The sequence below is a fragment of the Pholis gunnellus genome (assembly GCF_910591455.1).
Source record: "Pholis gunnellus genome assembly, chromosome: 24".
Taxonomy (NCBI): Eukaryota; Metazoa; Chordata; class Actinopteri; order Perciformes; family Pholidae; genus Pholis; species Pholis gunnellus.
The window spans coordinates 6,485,919-6,505,789 of NC_136551.1; the positions used below are offsets into that span (position 1 = coordinate 6,485,919).

General features: G+C 42.8%; 2 protein-coding genes across 2 annotated transcripts; one reads left to right on the top strand and one right to left on the bottom strand.

Annotated features, from left to right (window-relative positions):
• Nucleotides 1–2,284: 2,284 nt before the first annotated feature.
• LOC306715305 (cyclic nucleotide-gated channel alpha-3-like) lies at nucleotides 2,285–6,871 on the top strand (the record flags this gene model as incomplete). The annotated part of the gene is made up of 5 exons (XM_079185622.1): nucleotides 2,285–2,370; nucleotides 4,354–4,467; nucleotides 5,094–5,195; nucleotides 5,278–5,384; nucleotides 5,514–6,871. The coding sequence occupies 5 exons, from the start codon at nucleotides 2,285–2,287 to the stop codon at nucleotides 6,869–6,871; spliced, it is 1,767 nt and encodes a 588-aa protein (XP_079041748.1).
• A 4,241-nt stretch (nucleotides 6,872–11,112) lies between these two features.
• LOC306715513 (ubiquitin-protein ligase E3A) lies at nucleotides 11,113–19,467 on the bottom strand. Its single transcript, XM_079185913.1, has 11 exons — nucleotides 19,205–19,467; nucleotides 18,566–18,610; nucleotides 17,457–17,761; nucleotides 16,099–17,351; nucleotides 15,849–15,993; nucleotides 14,900–15,105; nucleotides 14,613–14,777; nucleotides 13,577–13,732; nucleotides 13,415–13,488; nucleotides 13,116–13,259; nucleotides 11,113–12,060 (listed from the first exon to the last, which is right to left on the bottom strand). The coding sequence occupies exons 1-11, from the start codon at nucleotides 19,279–19,281 to the stop codon at nucleotides 11,940–11,942; spliced, it is 2,691 nt and encodes an 896-aa protein (XP_079042039.1). The 5' UTR covers nucleotides 19,282–19,467; the 3' UTR covers nucleotides 11,113–11,939.
• Between the last annotated feature and the right edge of the window lie 404 nt (nucleotides 19,468–19,871).

A 19,871-nucleotide genomic window follows, 5' to 3' on the forward strand; every position in this document is an offset into this window, starting at 1 on the left:
TCCTCCTCCTCCTCCTCCTTCACCTCCTCCTCTCCCTTCATCCTCTGAGGTCGTGCAGAGTGGATGGACAGAAGGAGCGGTGCTCCTGTGAGTTGTGTTAGAAGACACATATTTATGTATCTGAGCCTCAATCTCCTGTTGATGTGAAGGAGAAAGAACCAACCAGGAACAATATGGGATTCATTCAGAGCTCACCCTGACTTTTCTTCATCATCATCATCATCCCTCACATTCAGGTAAACCAAGTATACACAGTAGATAGTGGTTGTTTTTAATGTTACAGTGTGATTAGAAACTTCTCTGAAGTCCTGAGCTTAACGAGTCACAGCGGGTTGAAAATCTAATTTTAGTTGATGTAATCTGGCAGAGAGGATTTGAGTTAACATGCTGAGCTAATGGGACTAAACCCAAACAGAACCTGTTTCACTGTGTCCCAGTCTGCTGCCCTTCCTCTTCACTGGTATGAATGTGAAGTGAACCTGACCTGTTCGTTAAAGACAAAGACTAAAGACTAGAACATCAACTTTGAAGCATTGAGACATCCGAAGTGTATGAGTACATCCAAATCTGAGTGAAAATCAGAACCAGTTTGTCCAGTCCACTGGAGTTTAGCTCCCAGTTCAGTGCTGTGTCAGGGTCAGGGAACCAGTGCAGCAGTTCTCTGTGGACGTACACAGCCTGTCATATACACACTATGAATTAACCCAGTTATGACTCATGTAAAGATATTAACACTGACATAATGACCAGAAGGCCTTATACTATACATTATCACTGTAAACTGAAGTGAGTTCTTGTTGTTAAAGCTACTTACCAAGTACACTAAATGATGTAAAATATGATTATTAGAAGTCTCAACTGATTCAGACATGTTGGAGTATTGTAGTGTATTGGCCCCGGTTGTTATGGAGCCCAAAGGGATCCTCCTCCCAGCTGGACTGAGAGCTGTTATCCAGGTTCATCATATTTTATAATATACCAAATCATTCAATTTCATAACATGAGTTTTTAATAATAAAAACAAGACTGTTGAATTTATAAATGTTTTATAGGTTGACCCCCTCGCCTCCACTCAATACGACATGAAAGCAAGCATAAGTGAGCAATAAATGATATACAAAGCAAATTTAGATTATTAAACTGATGCTCAGAATTATATTCAGAATATATAGTATATATATATATATATATATATATATATATATATATATATAGCTTAAAGTTATTTTCAAAACTAAATGATTTATGTTCAGTTACATTTTGTAACAACTATTCTCAACTAAGGAATTTTCATTTTCAGAAAGATCATTACTCAGTTTCTTCAGTTGGTGAATGAAAACCGCCACCGGTCATTTTATGAAACACAAAAAGTGATTTCGAAAAAAGATTTTCAGAAATTTCCAGCGCAAGCTACCTTCAGAGTGAGCATGCTGCCAACATGACATGAGCAAACACAGACGTAAAGTTGCTGTAGAGTCCTGGTCTTCTGCTGGATGCTGTGGTGATAAACATGGTCACTTCTATTGATCCTGTTTGCCCAGAGTCCCTATCACCACCCACTTGGCTGCTCTGGTGCTCCATTTAACCGTAGAAACACTCTTTTTGTTTGAATTTTGTTTTGTTTTGTTTTTGGAGCAGTAATTCCCTTTCGTGACTATTTAATTAGACTCTTTTTAGTCTCTAATGATCCAAGAGTCATGTGGAGCCCTCTGAACAAGAACACGCAGTGTGCAGCATTTAAAGAAGAGCTCCCTGAGTCTCTGCCTCTTCGTGACACCCTGAGGGCTCCCGACAGCATGTTTACACCAGTGAAGCTTATAGACCACCGAATCATACTCCCATTTATCAACAGCCAACATGTTCTCTTTTGAAATCCATAATTCAAAGCACTCTCTAAAGACAAGACAAATGACTTGAGACAAAAGAAACCAGTGAACCCGGAAAGGCCTTCTGAAAGTCTACTTATAGTTCCTCCTAATAATCCAAGCACAGACCTAAACCCTCTGCTGGAGACTCTCTGTGATGCAGTTGACATTGTGACTGTGAGCTCATCTAACTGTCCAGCTGATAGGGACACCAGGATGAGACATCTGTAGTGGGGTCTCCCTAACTGTATGTGCTGACACTTCAATTCAGAGGCACTGGGTTGTTCATCAGAGAACGCCTCCATTCATGAAGATTTTACATTGATACAACCTAACCACTGAATGTCCCTTTATTTCAACAGTGATATATTTTCCTACATGTGTTCCTGTGTGTCTTCTTTCCAAGGGTGTCCCACATGATGCACTTTGGGAGGGGCAGTGTTGGTCCTCTAGAGTCCAGCCTCAGCAGCCAGCGGACAGAGGACACCGTGAGGACCAGCAGCAGGTGAGCTGTACGCACTCACTGCTGGAGGATCTGACCAAGACTTTTTGTTCAGTCCATACTCACACACAAAACTCAGTACAGAAAACATAACAAGGTTTCACACCCAGCCTGTTTCTGTGGTCACCAAAAAGATTTAGCTGTAGCTGAATAACAACATTATTGTATTGAATGGCTGAACATGGGCTGTGTTTAAAACACAAGTTCAATTGTTTCACATGGGTACAAACTGCTCTACATCAACATTGACTCCTCTGTCCAAAGCGATGTCGATGAGGGGGAAGAGCATATTAATATATATATATTATATATATATATATATATATATATTAAATACCCTGAGACGGACAGAGTCTGTTAAAGTGATTCCCATCATCTGCATAATGTATTGCTTTTCCACCGTACATCTACTGTACTGTACACTGGTTGTTTTAGCTTTAACTGTGTTGACTAGAACAAAGGGTAAGGACATGAAGGAGGAACAAAGCCTTCAAACTCCTCCTTCGATGGGCAGGAGAGCGGGAAATGATAGACTCTATGAGAGTCATGTCTCATCAGTCTCTCCTGATTCCCAGTATCCAATGAGAAGAGAGAACTGAGAGGGGGGAGGGGTCTGTGTAAGTTGTGTGTGTGTAAGTGGGCGTGTCAATGTCGGTCCGGCTATAGACTGGTGACCTGTTGTTGTACACTACAGTGTTTTTACTGTGGCCCATGTGATTATATTTATTTATTTGTTAATCCAGGTGTAACTTATGAGCATTACATTACATTAATTTAGTAGACGCTTTTATCCAAAGCGACTTACAATTCAGATTCTATCACAATTCTACACCATAGGCACAGCTACAGGAGCAAGGTTAAATGTCTTGCTCAAGGACACATCAACAAGAAACTAGTGGAGCCTGAGCCGGGGATCGCACCACCGATTCTCTGATTGAAGGACGGCCCTGGTAGCCACTTTGCCACAGTCGCCCCATGAGCAATGGGCAGCAGTGTGGTGGTACAGTGGTATTTTATGACACACTCTGCTGTGTTGTTGGTGGATGATCGTCATGATGATGTTAGACTGATGGAAATCTTTTTTAGTTGCTAAACGTCTGGGTCACAAATACATGTAATTCTTCGTTTGTCTTCCAGTGGTCGGTGGGCCCTAGCTGCTCAAAACATGAACAACTGCAACAACAATGATGGGTAAGATGATTTATTACATTTACATAGAGACAGCGTTCCATCTGCTCCACTACATTTAAACACTATGTAAAGAGATTACAGCAAATTCAGTTGCATGGAATCAGAATTTCTTGTGACATCAAAGTGTTCATTTGCAATTTGACTTTCCAGGAGTGGGCCAACAATGACACATAAGGTTAAGCCATTGGTTGATCAGATATTGTTTATCACTGTCACTCTGTTATATAGGTCGATGGGACACTTTTTATATCCACATCAATTGACCTGCTATTACTCACAGACTACTTGAACAGCGATGAAAAGAATTCACTCCCTGAACAGACAAAGGTGTCTGCTAATAACTAACCATGTTTTAGGGTCAAACCCAAACCATATGAGCTGTGTGAGGGAGGATCACAGAGGAACAGGAGACAGAAACCAGTTCTACAACTCTTTGCTCTGGTATGACCTGAGTAGGACTGTAAACACCTGGGTCCAGTACCAGGGTCCACCTCACTGTGTCCCTCTCAGTGGGGATACATGCTCTTCATTAGTCCATAAGGGTCTGTCCCACAGTGAAATGCTGCTGATTCCTAGTGCTCAGGTCAAAAGGGGATGACAGGAGGAAAAACGTAACATGTCCAGAGTAACGAGTCTTATCTCTTCTTTGTTCTGACCAAAGCTTTGATTAAACTACAAGCCCTACACCTCACTGGCTACAGAAATGAAAGCCCCTCCCCCCAGACTCTCTCAGGCTACTGAATGGGTTGGATCCAAATATTTATGTCACCTGCCTCTGTTTCTGGACATTTCCAGCAAAAAAGATGGCAAGACAGAGGAACCCAAAAAGGATGATAAGAAAGACGACAAAAAGGATGATAAAAAAGATGACAAGAAAGACGACAAAAAAGATGTTAAAAAAGAAGAACCGTGAGTACCACATACTAGTTTCTACAGCTGCAACTTTCCATCAAACAGGACTTTTAGACAACTTGTTGGTGGTTTTACACACATTTGCTCATAATTCTGACAGATTTGGTATCTTTGGGAACTTTAAAATCTCTACTGTAATTTAAAATGATTTGAACGTTTGTCCACATGACATGAGTAATGTTTAGGTGTCATACTTTTAGAAACAGCTGTAACAATATTGTTATTTAATTTCAGGAACAATTCTGTTTCAAACATGGAAGTTAGTATGATAAGCAGTGGGAACACTGGCAGTAATAGCACTAGCTGGAGTAACGATAAAAAGTAATTCTCTCAGGTGTACTAACATCTTTAAATACACAATACTGAAAGTCAACGTTCCTAATATGATTATGGTAAAAATAAAGATCCTAATCTGTGAAAGTCTCTTTGGAAAGAGAGTTGATTGTAACCCACTTGGTCATGACTCATGTGTAGACAATAGTTTCCGGTACAATTTGGGCTGGACAAATTGATACCAATACAATACTTGAACCTCAGTACTGATACCAACAACCTTTGTCAGTACCTCTCTTTGCTGAGTATAAACAAGAGGTATTCACTAAAACATCCCTTTCCTCATTCAGAAAGGAGGTGTGGATCATGGACCCCGCCACAGATACGTACTACTACTGGCTTGCCACAATATCCATCCCAGTGTTCTACAACCTGATCTTCCTGGTGGCCAGGTCTGACTTCATGGCATTTTGTCTTTCCTCTGTACCTGTCTGTTGTTACCCAGGTCTTTATCATGGTTGTGCTTCCCTGTAGGTCTTGTTTTAATGAGCTGCAGTATGGAAATATAGTGCTGATGATGGTTTTGGACTACACCTCAGATGCCCTCTACTGCCTTGACACCTTTGTGAGAGCCAGGACAGGTCAGTGACAGGAACTCTGCTGAATGTGTGAACATTAAAAAATTAAAATTAAAAAATAAATGTATTATTAAAGGAAACTTGGGTTATAAGATTATGCTATTAATATTACTGATTATAATGTGTCAACAGGTTTTCTGGAGCAAGGTCTTCTTGTTAGGGATGGAAAGATCCTGAAAGAAAAGTACATGAAGACACGGCAGTTCAGATTCGACATCATATCATTGATTCCCACAGATATTGTATTCCTCAAAATTGGAATCCACAACCCAGAGTGGAGGTTCAACCGTCTCTTTAGGTTAGCCCGACTCTTTGAGTTCTTTGACCGGACGGAAACTCGAACAAATTTCCCCAACATCTTCCGAATTGCTAATCTTGTCCTTTACATCATCATCATTATCCACTGGAATGGTTGCCTCTACTTTGCCATCTCCAAGGTGCTGGGCTTTGGCTCAGACACCTGGGTATATCCCAGTGTAAAGAATCCAGACTTTGCTCGCCTGGCCAGGCAGTACATCTACTGCTTTTACTGGTCCACTCTCACCCTGACCACTATTGGTGAGACACCACCCCCAGTCCGGGACATTGAATACTTCTTTGTGGTAGCTGACTTCCTCACTGGGGTTCTAATCTTCGCTACAATTGTAGGCAATGTTGGTGCCATGATTTCCAACATGAATGCTGCGCGAGTAGAGTTCCAGGCTAAGATTGACTCTATAAAGCAATACATGGAATTTCGGAAGGTCACGAAAGATCTGGAGATAAGAGTGGTGAAGTGGTTTGACTATCTGTGGACAGAAGAGAAAACCTGTGATGAGAAGCTGGTGCTGAAGAACCTGCCAGACAAGCTCAAGGCTGAGATAGCCATCAATGTACATCTGGAAACACTAAGAAAAGTGCGCATCTTTCAAGACTGTGAAGCAGGTTTGCTTGTTGAGTTGGTCCTCAAACTTCAGCCTCAAGTGTTCAGTCCTGGCGACTACATCTGTAAGAAGGGGGACATTGGCAGGGAGATGTATATCATCAAAGGAGGAAAGCTGGCTGTAGTAGCAGATGATGGGGTTACCCAGTTTGTGGTCCTCAGTGATGGGGCATACTTCGGAGAAATCAGCATCCTCGGTATCAAGGGCAGTAAGGCAGGAAACCGAAGGACAGCCAACATCCGAAGTGTGGGCTACTCTGATCTGTTTGCCTTGTCTAAAGACGACCTAATGGAGGCTCTCACTGAGTACCCGGATGCTAAGGATATACTGGAGGAAAAGGGAAAGGCCATCCTGATGAAAGATAATCTCATAGATGAATCGCTGGTCTCTGCTACCGACGCCAAAGACTTGGAGAATAAAGTCAATCTGGTCGAAACCAAGTTGGACGTCATGACGGTCAAATTTCGAAAGTTGACAGCGCAGTATGAATCTTCTCAGCGTAAACTCAAACAACGGCTCAGTAACATGTCAAACCAGGTCCAAACCCTCAGAGTAGACAATGAGTAGAACTTGGCTTGGTCTACTGTCGGACTCTTTGTTCACACCAAATGGACAGTGGCTGGCTCCTATACAGTATATGAGCAAATAGAAAGTTGACCTTTCTCATTAACACAGAGATATTCAGATGGCTGGTAACTCAATACTTTAGAAGTACCAACAGAATTCTGTTCCTTCTGAATATCCCAAAACTGTCTGGTACCACAATAGGGTATAGAATACTTGGTCAGATTCTCTTAGAATCTTGTTTTTGTCCTTTGAACAGGTATTCTCTGATCATGTACTTTATTTTGGACTTATATATTCAGCAAAGTCCCATAACAGCTGTATGTGTAATGTTTGGCCCATTTATATGAAACAAAAATAGAGTTTGTACTGAGTAACAAAGGGTAACAAAAGGCAAGGTACCATTCTGGTCTCAGAACTATTCTTTTGTCATATTTACACCTGTCATGAAGTAACTGAACGATGCCCAGCACTAGCAATGCATTTGTGTGAGCAATTAATCAATGCTACATGTGTATTTAAAGCAATCCACAACATTACTGTCACTTTGCTTAGATCTTGGTTAAGATCTGGTGGTTAAAGAATACTATCCTTTTTCAATTTCCTTTTTTATATTTGTAGCATGATTTTCAAAACAACACTGTCACCAGAAGTACTGTTTCCTGGGTCTGTTTTTCAAGAACCGTTTTAAATAAACTGATTTTAAATCAGTCTGTGTGTATTTCCTTTCTTATTAGTACAGGGAAAACATCTGTCAAATGTTGATCACATAGTATAGTGTGTGGCTGGTTAGTTTGCCTATTTGTCTTCAGACCCTGTTGGTCTAAATGTTGCATCATTACATCTTTAGGAGCTTCCAAAATTCAGTGTGAGGACTACCCCCTGGTAGTCTGTTTAGAGACTGTTTTCAGTGTTGATCCACCACACACTATATACATATATATACAGGACTGTCTCAGAAAATTAGAATATTGTGATAAAGTTCTTTATTTTGTGTAATGCAATTAAAAAAACAAAAATGTCATGCATTCTGGATTCATTACAAATCAACATCAACATATTGCAAGCCTTTTATTCTTTTAATATAGCTGATTATGGCTTACAGCTTAAGAAAACTCAAATATCCTATCTTTAAATATTAGAATATCATGAAAAAGTATACTAGTAGGGTATTCAACTAATCACTTGAATCGTCTAATTAACTCGAAACACCTGCAAGGGTTTCCTGAGCCTTGAAAAACACTGAAAAACTCAGCTTGGTTCAGTAAACTAAATCACACGTATGGGGATTATCACAATATTCTAATTTTCTGAGACAGTCCTGTATATATGTGTTCTAATCTGTGGAACCTGCAGTCTGTGGCATAGCGTCTGAAGAAACAATGCTTCCAGAGTAAACAAGAAAAGTACTTAGTTACTATTTAGTTGATTGACTTCACTGTGTTGAATTCTCTGCTAAAGGAAAATAGGATAATGTTGAAATAATTTCTGAGGACAACACAAAATTGTCCAGATCATTTAACTTTTGCTATCATTTCCCATGTGTTTTCAATGACTACTTCTCCTTCGCTTGAAGGGCACACTTTTCTTTGTGTTGGATACCTGGATATCTGTTAGCTAAAAGTGCACCGTTACAAAATGAATCCTAATGACTTCCGTAATGCCTGACCTAAAACTTAACGTCAACATTAATCACAAGCGTCCCCAACACTAAATAAATCCCAACTATGGTCATTCTTCTCATTAGCACATTGCTAGTCTCCTGCTAGCATCAGAGTTCAGCCTCACAGACCAGCATGTCTTTAGACTCTTAGCCTTGTTAAACCATTAACAAGTGTAAATGGTCTAAGAGTGGTGAGCTTCTTTGTGGGACATACGTTTCATGTTCCTGATGTACGTGTTTGAGTGTTTTCATCAGAAATAGTTTACTGACTGGGATCACCAATAAAGAGCCGAACATGGAGACATTCAGGACCTGTGGACTCAAATCAGGTTAGAAGGCGACACAAGTTGGAAAAAAGCTGTCATCTTTATTTAGCATGTTTTCACAACACGGAATACTTGTAGCCTTTCATCAGTTTGTATCTTTTAGAATGCCAGTTGATGAAAACCACCTTCCTTTCCAAGATCAGATTGACCTTTGACCTTTTATCTCCACTTGGCTCTAGAGCCCTTTCACATGTTCACGTGAGCAGCATCAAAACGCAGTTACACATTAATGTTAAACAGTTGAAACCAGACCTGGGCTCAATAAGAGGAAAGTAATCCTGAACCTTTGTTTGAAGCGATACACAGAGTTCCACATGGTTGAGGTTACTGCAGTATTACAAACATACAATACGCTGTAGTAACTCTTCATCACTCTCAAATGAAGACTATTCTCCAACATCATGTTGCCCAGGTCCGTCTGAAACCATGACGATGACAAAGTAAGAGCAAGAGAACAGAAAGAATGGCTCAGGGTCGGTGTGTACTGCACTGTGGTTCAGTGGTGTGTAGACAGAACTCCTGCAGATGCATCACTGGGGCAGCAGGAACCTCATTCACCAGAAACAAGTCAGAGTCACTCTCCAAAGACAACACAACTCCCATCTGCTCGGACTACATTGGAATATTTGTTTGTTTCTTAAATAACAGCTGTGGACAAAAAGCTGCTTAGCTACCATGAAGCTGGCTCAGGAGTAATGACGTGATGACCTCATGGTAACAGGAGAGACGGTGACCTCTGTCTGTCTTTCCTCAGCTGTCCACTGACTCCTGCTCCATGACCGTTGACCTCTTTCAAGTGGATGCTGAGGGTGGTTTGGTCTGGTGTTCACAGACAGTTGATGTCTGTTTCTAGCGTTCATTCAGTCTCTTGGTGGTCCTCGACATAAACACAAGACAGCAGGAAGAAGATGAAGGACATTGACATTCTGAGACAGGGGTCACCATCTGCCCCCATGTAGGACCACTAGGTACCCCGGGACTGAAGGTCCACATGTAGTAACGACACATGAGCCAGCTCCATGTACCGAATAGGACCAGGCCTCTGAAAAGCTGGTCATAAATGCTTCACCATTTAATAGCAAATCTAAAGAGGGGGAACTGTTCAGACAGCTCAAAGGTTCAGGGTTAACGAACACCTTTTATTAAGTTCACCACAATGATCTCAACCACTTATTTGAAAGTTAAACAAAAGGTCAATGTGTAAGGAAAGAGTGTGTGTGTGTGCGTGTCTTACATTACTGAACATGATCTCATGTATGCTATGGTTTTGGATTTCTTACACTGCTCAAGTAAAGCTCGGCTGGAAAAGAATAAACTTGATCTTCATATTGTACTGGATACACCCAACGGTAGAGAGAATCCCAATAACAATAAAAAAACACAGCACATGGTCTGTAATGTGTGTGTATTGTGTAGAATAGAGCTAATATACACAGTGACCTACCACACCTATCATAGCTACTTTCAAATAAGTGGTTTAAATGATTGTTCAACAGTGCTCTTAAACTCTTTAGGACTGTTCCAGAGACAGTGGTTACACCTGTTTTCATTCTCATCGACTGACAGATCCAAATAGAAATGTGATCCCAGTGATGCGTCCACACAGAGTCAGAGCAGACCATCACTGTCAGTGGTATCTGTACGTAGCTGCAAGACAAGCTGAGCCTAGCTTAGAGCAGACGCAGTTAGCCAACTACATGTGTTGAACTAACAGATCCAAGGTGACAGCTTTGTGTTTGTTCAACAGAGGTAGGTCACCGGTCTTTGAGACCACATTTAAATTCATCCTCTGACTTGATGGTGGATAAGTTACTGCTTTCCTATCCGTCATACAAACACATTTACACTGATATTACTTTGCATTATGGGTCTAAAAGCAAACATCAGTAGCTTCAGGTGGACTGAGCAGAGTTACAGCTTTGACGTAACCATCACTTTGTTCACATTGTGCTCAGACTTCTATCCTCATCATCACAGTGCTAGCCTGCCCCCTCTGGGATCAGGCCTGGCATTGTCAATACATACATGCTGTACCTAAATGAATGGTGGAACTACAGTCAGAGACCACAGACCACCAGGTACCAGAGCTGAGTCCGTCTGTCGGTCTACATGTGGGGCTCCAGATGAACTGGGGTTAAACTGAACAGAGACTAAGCCAGACAGACTACACAAAGTGCTTCCCGTCTGTGAGAGCATCAGCAGTGGCTGGTCTACAAGTGCACATCCTCCAACAGGTGTCATAGTTCCAACCGCACTGATATATAAATACTGATTTTATTTAGAATCGTCAACACAGGAAGACATGGAAATAAAATGCTTCAAACAATCATGGCAGCCTGTGGCCACAAAACAAACATTCTGAAAATGTCTAAGTGCACTTACACAGCTCTGACACGATTTTAGTCTAACCTGCGGTGCCCCCCCCCCCTCACCAAGGAAAAAAGGCCCAAAAACACAACAGCTATTTCAGAATGTGCCATTTTGGACCAAATCACAGCAACTTTCTCAATAATTACTTGATGACAAGTGGACTTGGCTGTGAGTGGAATAGTCAGCGAGCTCTTCTTCAGTGGGAATACAATGTCTGAAAGTAAAGACTACTCTAAAACTACATGTTCTCTGTGAACAAGAGCTCACGTCTACTTTAACATATTTTTGTTCAATAAACGGGTTTGTATTGACTGATTAGTGAATTGTCCCAAATTGACATATTTTATTATTAACCCCAAGTAGGGAAGCTATCACAACAGGCAGGCATGAAAAAGAACCCATTTGAAGCTCGAAATAAATAACAAGGACAATGATCCTCTCTGTACATAGAAAAGACGGGAGGCTGCTGCACACTCACATAGTGTGGATGTGTGGTGGGACTTTGATCAGGAGGTCTCTGTGCTTACACGGACTCATGTGGGATGATGCAGGCCCAGTACAAGAACTACTGGAAAGCTCTATTGGAACCATGCTCCTCTTTCATTATGGACTTTCCTCAAAACATACTGGTTTTCACCTCTTAGACTGTGTCTGATAAAGGAAGGGCAGGGTCTGATGGGCTTTCTGAGAACGAGTCCGCTTGGAGCCGGGCTCAGAGCATGCCAAACCCTTTGGCATAGGTGATGGCTTTCAGCAGTCTCTCCTTCAGCTTCTCCTTGTTGCTGTATTCAGGCAGCAGCAGCACATTGAAGCAGGTGTGAGACGTCGGTAACCTGCCGAGACAAAACAAAGCACATGGTCACACAGACAGCCTGTAAGAACCATGGATGGACAAAGATTTGATCCCTCTTCTCAGTTTGGTCTGTGTTAACGTTTCCAAGAAGAGAACACACAAGTCCACGAGTCTGATGACACAAACGCCTAGAAACAGACAAAATGTATGTTGCATTTTGTCTTTATGTGGTATGAGCGCTCCTCCTCCTCCAGAGCTCCCTCTGCAGGTCCAAGGCTGCAGTGAAGCCGGATCCGGGTCTGTCCACGGTGGACCGGTCTCTGCTGGAGGATCCGGGTCTGTCCACGGTGGACCGGTCTCTGCTGGAGTCTGAAGGAGCTGAAGGAGTTTCTGGTGAACCTGCATGACTTCATCGGATTTCACCAGAATCAGAAGAACTGTATAGAAATAAAGAATCTCCTCTCTGACGCTCTGGTTCACTTACGTAGGTCATAAAGAGGCATCCCTATCATATTAATTAGGGCCCGAGCACCGACGTAGTCTGAGCGGAGGACTTCTAATGTTTATTATTATTATCGTACGTGTTTCGTCGCAAAAAGGAGGTACTTGGGATTCTGGTAAGATTTAGAAAATTGGCACACAAGGCAGACGTGGCGAAAATTGCAGTCTGATTAGGGTGTCCAGTATGAAGAATTGGCTCGGCAGCGCCCCCTATTGACGAGCCCCAACATTGGGTTTCACCTAGCTGTATGCAATTTGGTTGGTATGTATAACATGATGGGATGTACAAAAAATCATCTTGGAGTTATTCACTAAACCAAACAGGAAGTCGGCCATTTTGAATTTGATGACATTTTTGGACCATTTCAAGGAGCCCTACTTTAACAAACTCCTCCGAGATTGACATCAGATTTGGTCAGTATGCTCTTGAGACCTTGGGCAGTGAAAAGTTACTCAAAGATCAAAAAGTTATCGAACTATGTATCCGTGGCGTCAGAAAAAACATAAGGGAGCGCTTTCCTCCCACTGTCCCACATGACACGAGGACAGTACAGGAAAAGCCGAGCAGCAGCATAATGGATCGGGGGGCCCCACCTGTCAGTGTCGGGGCCGTTCTTGGCGATGATCATCTTCAGCTTGCCCAGCCCCCCCACAGGTGCTCTGTCGGTGCCGGTGGTGAACTGCAGGAAGAGGCGCTTCTGATCCTCCCCAAACAAGTGCAACGCCTCCCAGAACTCCCTGCGATGCAAACAGACAGAGAGAGTGCAGTGTTAACATGCCATTACTTACACCGTGATCCTGACCACCTGTTCCCAGGTCAGTAGGGTATAAACTCAAACCGTAATGATAGCTTGTGAGCACTTCCTGAACCACCAAACACAAACATCTCTTACTTGATGATTCGAGAATCTCTGTTGTAACCTCCATCGTATTCTGTCGTCTCTTCAAGTGCTAGAAAGTCCAGGTTCTGCAGCACGTGACAAAGACAAAATAAAGGATGTCAGCTCAAAGACACGACTGAGGAACATATCCAAATGTGTGGTTACAAATCTCACCCTGCTTCCACATATCAGCAGCTCGATTTCCTCTGGTCTGAACAGGTACTTGAGCGGAGACTCGTTGGTGACCATGTGGAAGCCTCTCCTGAAGGCTTTGAACTGCTTCTCCACACTTTTGTTCAGCATATACTCCGCATACTGAGCCACGAACTCCTGCGCACACACACACACACACACACATCAGTTATCTTTTCCCACTTAGCCAAGTGCTATCTAGACTTGAAGACAGATGTGCCACAGATGGAATATAATATTAATAATAGTATGTTTTCTTTACTGTATAATCACCAGAAACTAAGAATTGATGTTTTGGTTATAGTCAAATGAGCTCTTAAAAGCTCCACAGCAAGGACAAACCAAACACTGGCTCTAGAAAGAAATGTCTGCCACTATAGTTCTCCTACAACGCACCTTTAATGCGTCATTGCTTACAGAACCTGTTGTTCTACAGAACCTGAGCCAAACACAGCTGTCCCTCCTCTGGCCATAGCAGTGCTCTTTCCTACGCTTTGACAGGAGTGTGTGCATGAAGCCTGAAGCAGTTCCTCTGGCTCTCTACGCTTCGTAACGCGACTACTCCACTGATCTTTTTAAAAACCTCACCTCGGTGAGTGCGTTTAGGATCAGAGGAAACACTCGCTCACATGCTGCCCCCCGATGTGTTACCAACATAGATCACTCACAAGAGTGTCGTGTTGACTGTTCATGAGTAGGTTCAGCTATTGAATTCTTTCAGATCCACAATCACACAGTCCTGTGGTCGGTCTGCTTTCCTTCACACAGACTCTGACCCTCCTTCTCAAGTGGTCTAATGAAACTGAGCCAAATGGACAAATGCGGCCAAGTTACCTTTGGCCTGTTTGAAATTCTGATGTTCTTTTCTTTTTTTTTTTTTTACTATTGCCCAAACAATAATAAAAAATATATAATTAGTCTTGCTAATGCCATGGCAAAATAAGACCTTTGAATCCCATGAACTCTCGTCTTAGGGCAAGACCTTGAGAAAACGCTTCAAAATTTGTGTCTGGCTCACCTTTCTGTTTTCATTTGTGACTGGAATCTTGTCCCCATTTTCCCTTAAATCATACATGAGTGGGTTCCCAAACAGGTCCGTCTGTGAAATCTGGAACGTGATCATCATGTCCTCCTCCACGCTGCCCTCATACTCCAGCAGCTCCTTCAGACTCTGGTAGAGAACCTTTACAACACAGTTCAGCACAGACACATATCACACTTAGTTTTACTCATCAAGTGAAAATGTCTGGATTAGTTCCGAAGCTAACTGAGAACAATGAGCACATTTGATGGGGGGGTTCTTACCGGGTTGGCATCAGCCAAGTCCCTGAAAGTTCCTTTCTTGCCCATCAGCTTCCTATAGACCACCATGGGGAAGTGGACGTCCAGAATACAGTTGTTATAGATGGCCAGACCCAGGACGATGCCGATCAGAGTGTACTGGCCTTCGTTTTCCAATGATGAAGGGTTGAACCAAAACAGTTTGGTGCGCTCGTCGTATGTGAACATGCCTGCAGGAGGAAAAGAGGACATGAAAACAGGCTTGACGCTTTCAATGATCACTTCCTCTGCTGCGATCAACACTTTGTCTGACAGTGCGGTCAGCAGCCAATCACGAGGGACAATCTACATCACATTAGGTTCTAACCACTGGGACATTTTGATTTCTTTATTTCTCCGGTCCCACTTATTTCATTAGTAGGAACGGCGGTCAGCTGTGACTTGGATGCGTTTTTCCGTACTGCAGTCAAATATCTACCTCAAGAGAGAAAGAGAGGCCTTATGAGAACAACGGACGTAAAGTTACTCAATGTCTGTTCAAGGTTCTGATATGAAGCTGCAGATTAATAATGCTTCATATTTCATTTCATATATTTTGTGAAATGTAACCAGTAACATTCATCTGTCAGGTAAATGTAATAGTGTTTTCCAAAGATGTACACAGTAAGTAGCATACAGTGAAGTTGCATATTGTTTATGTGCTTTAGGGCCTTTGGTAATATTTTACTTCTCTGGTCCTCAATCCCATCTTTGTAAACTAGACTACTCACTTTAACTTCAGTTTGAAAAAAGGAGGAAACGTCCTAAAAATGCTCTCATGAAACTGACACTGCTCTACTGCAAACATGAGCAAGTCCACTACAGTACTAGTCTGTACCACTCCCACTGAAAATGAAAGCAGTGAACATTATGACCGTAACTGTCCATATCACATATTGGCTTTGCAACATAATTGCTAGTTGTGTTTTCTTACCAATATCTGGGTTGAAGATCTCCTCCACCACCAGCTGGAAGAATTCTTTGGAAACACCTCCTTCATCAACGCCTTGCTCTCCTTCAAACTCCACATACAGCTGCTTCTTCAAGTCTGCAGGATTCTCCATTGCTATCATTTCCAGCTAAAGACACACAAGAGAAACATGTCAGTGCAATGTACACTAAATGTATCAAAAAAACAAGAATGTTTCAAATAATTAAGATCCAGAGAACTGGCACACACGTACCCTGACCAGAGCGTCGTCAATAATGTGGTCTCGCCGCACTTTGAGCCTCAGGTAGGGGTTGAGCTGCTGACCCTGCACCAGACTGTAGAGCACAGTAATACGCCGCTCACTGTACATGCGGATGCGGTTGTCATAGTACAGACCCAGGTTCTTGGTGACAGCGTTCAGGATGAAGGGGCAGGTCATAAAGGAGAACTTGTTTTCAGTTTCAACCTTAAAGAAAGTGTAGTCCTTGTCCATCTCCAGCACCTCGTTTAAAGGTTCATTGACAAACTCCTCAAAGGCAATGAGCGGCCGTCGGCAGTCGTTGGTGCGGATCCCCAACTCCGTCTCCAGCGGGTCCACCCGAGGGCCCTTCTTGTTTCGCCGTTCCTCCCCCAGCAGCTCCTGCAGCGTGAGCTCACTGGACTCTGGGATGGGCTCCTCGTCCTCATCCTCGTTGTGCTCCATGTCGAGGTCGCCGCCCAGCACGTTTGCATAGTAGACGATCTTCAAGCACTTGGTGGCTGCCACCACTGCGTCATCATCGTTGACCAGGTTGCGGCTGTTGAACTCGTTACTGATCACCTTGTAGGTAATGAGCTGCTGGAAGGTCTCCACCATGCGCCGAATCTGCTCTGTGCTATAGTGCGACCACAAGCGTGCCAGTTTGGCCAGAGCTGCTAGAGGGAGTTTGCTCATGGCCTTGCAAAACTGGGGGAGGGCGATCTCCAGGTACTCTGGGCTGTGGAGGTTGCTGTTTTCCATCACTATAACAAACAGGTTCAGGTAGTTTGGGTCTCGTGAATACACATTGTGGTATGTCAGATCGCACTCTACGTTTGGTGAGAGATAGACCAGTGCATTCAGGAAGGCAGCTTCTATCTTCTCATTGGACAGCAGGCGCTCAAAGACCCGCCGCACAGCTTCGATGTCCACCGACACCTCATCAGGGCCCAGCTTTTGGACATCATTTTCCCCCGAGGAGCCCTCTCCGAGCCTTGATGACGAAGAGGAGGCGGGGGAGTCCTCCTCCATGGCTGTAGCAGAACAGGCAGCGGCCTCCTTCTCATCCTCGTCCTTGTCCTCGTCCTTACCTTGGAGGGACTTGAGTTCCTCTTTAGTGTGAGGTTTGGACCTCCTGAAGCTCTGCACCAGGCCTTCAGCACTGGAGAACACCCGACCTATTACCCTGATCAGAGGGGAGTAATCTTCCTTCTCTCCACAGATGTCCAAGATCTCATACACTTTCTCCTCCGTCAGGAAATTTACATCTATATGCAGAGTCAAACATTACGTGGTTAGAAATAAAAACAAAACGGATTCAACTTTCAGATTAAACTCTGTGTGTGAATCCTGAGAGTGTGGCATCTACTTACCTTTGAAATTGTCCCGTACAGAGTGGACATCTTTATGGTTTAACTTCCGGTTACTGCAGGCGGAGTTGCTGTGAGCGCTGCTCTCCAGGTATGCCGAGGCAGTGACTTTCTTTGAGGGGTGGGGGTCACATAGCTTGGCGTTGACCTTGTAGAGCTCCAGGGATTTGACGGCCGCTGCGTTGTTATCCATGCGGGTGAAGCTGGCTGATGAGGCACACCATGAGTTGGAGCAGGACTCATTCCCACAGCCCTCTGTTAACTGGTGGTAGTAGCGCTCTATTAAATGTTTGGCAGCTGCTCGCTTCCTGCGTTCAGGGGTAAGACACAACACATTTAGAAGTACTGCGTGAATCAATCCACTTCTTTCATCATTAACAGCACTTAGTACAATATGGGATTGATTACCATGTTTACAGCCTAACAATCATTCTTCAGTTTTAATTTCATCTCACTACTCAAGTCAGTTTTATGACTGCATGTTTGGTTGTGGTCTAAAAATACAATGCATTGACAAATATATCACCCCTTCCATTAAATGAGTTTACATTTTTTTTCAATTATGGAGTTTCTCTGTTATTAAACGCTAAGTTGGAAATAAAGGAGTTATTTGACAGAAACATTATTTACAAGTAAGAAACTGGTAATTACAGAAACTACCATACGAGCTGGATGCAGCATACAGCTGTACAAAGAATGTATTAACTAAACATTTGGGATAAATGTCTATTAAGATTGAGCATCATTGTTCATTCTTAAACTAGGTCTAGCATTGTATAGGCTCTCAACCATATCTACCAGTGACCTTCATTGCTGATGAAGTCCATTTGTTTTGCTCCTTCAATAACTCAAATGATCTGTGTCATCATACAAGTGCTACTTAGTGCTGCGCTCTGCACCAGGATCAACATATTAGCAAAGACCTCTTGGATTTGAGCATGCTAGTGTCTTTTTCCTTGTTTCAAAGTGTATATCACTATGTACATATAACATGATAATAACACAACGGAGCTTAGAAGAAAAAGAGACCAAAACAATAGTGGTGCGAGTGCGCTCTCTCTCTCACTCTCACACACACACACACACGAGGATAGAATAGGAGTGTGACTTACATTCGGCTTGCTTCTGGGTTTTCTATTTCAGGCTCCTCGTAGTCTCTAGTTGAACAACAGACAGTAACGATCAGAAATACAGCAGAGGACACGCTGTGCTGCATTACAGCAGACACTGTTGCTAGTTAATATTACAACTTGTTTTCATTTACATATTGCTTGTGCCTCGGGAACGATGAGAAAAGGACACGCTAAGCTAAAAAGCCACATTTGAGTCGGTGCGTTAGCCTTAGAATGATTATTCTGCTAAATGTGTAGCCATAGTTAATACACGTACGCGGTTACTTCTTTCATTTAAGAAAATCTTACATTCGGCAACAGTCACGTGAGTTAGTTAGGAGAAAATACAGGGACCTGAAGATCCTGACGCTGATTTAGCAAGCTAATGTAGCAAAAACTAGCTAGCACGCTGGCCTTATTTTAAATATTATTCATGCAGAGCTGACGCTTCTAAAGTAAAAACAATTTTCACTCTTTAATAAACCAATGCTTGCTACGAACTGTGCCTCACTATGCTGATACATTAACAACAGGACAATAGCATCCACAGAGCTGGCAGCAACATCTAGCTAGCTATCGGTATCAGTGATTCTCCTAGCATCCCCGGCAGCCCCGACTCTTTCCTGTCGGCGTCCCCACCTATATGGTCCTCCTGCAGGGCTGGTCTCGGCCTGCGGTGGCGCACACTCACAGTCCTCCTTCTCGTCGGAATTCATACGATACTTTATCCTCTGTTGTTTGTTATCCTGTTGCTCTCTGTGATTGTATCAAGTCATCCACAGATTGATTACAACTTTAAAAGTCTAAACCGGCAGCGACGAAGGAGCTTTTATTTAAAATTTCCTTCACGGCCTTCCTACAGCAGGCTCTACGCTCTGCCTGAGGTTCACAGCCATCTTGACTTCACCGTCAACCTACGTCCCACAATGCACTGCGTTCTAACTCAAGTAGCAGACGTGCTGGAATGGATCGCATGCTCCGAGGAACTGGACTGACTCTTATTTACACAGAATATGTGTACATTATACTGTGATTTATTATATCATATAACTAACAAAAATAATTTTAATGCAATGATTCAACAATACAATGAACTGCATTTTCCAAATTTTCTTGTGATCTTTTTAAATATGAACTGTCCAAGAAAGCCGTCTATCCACAGCTGGAATAACCTGTAAAAACAGACACAAGAGACATGTCTGTTCCTATTGGATACAGGTGCACAAAGAAAAGATTACACCTGCAATTGAAGTTATATTGTTGCCCATAGACCCAGAAAACAACCAGTGTTCCTAGGCTGGAATAT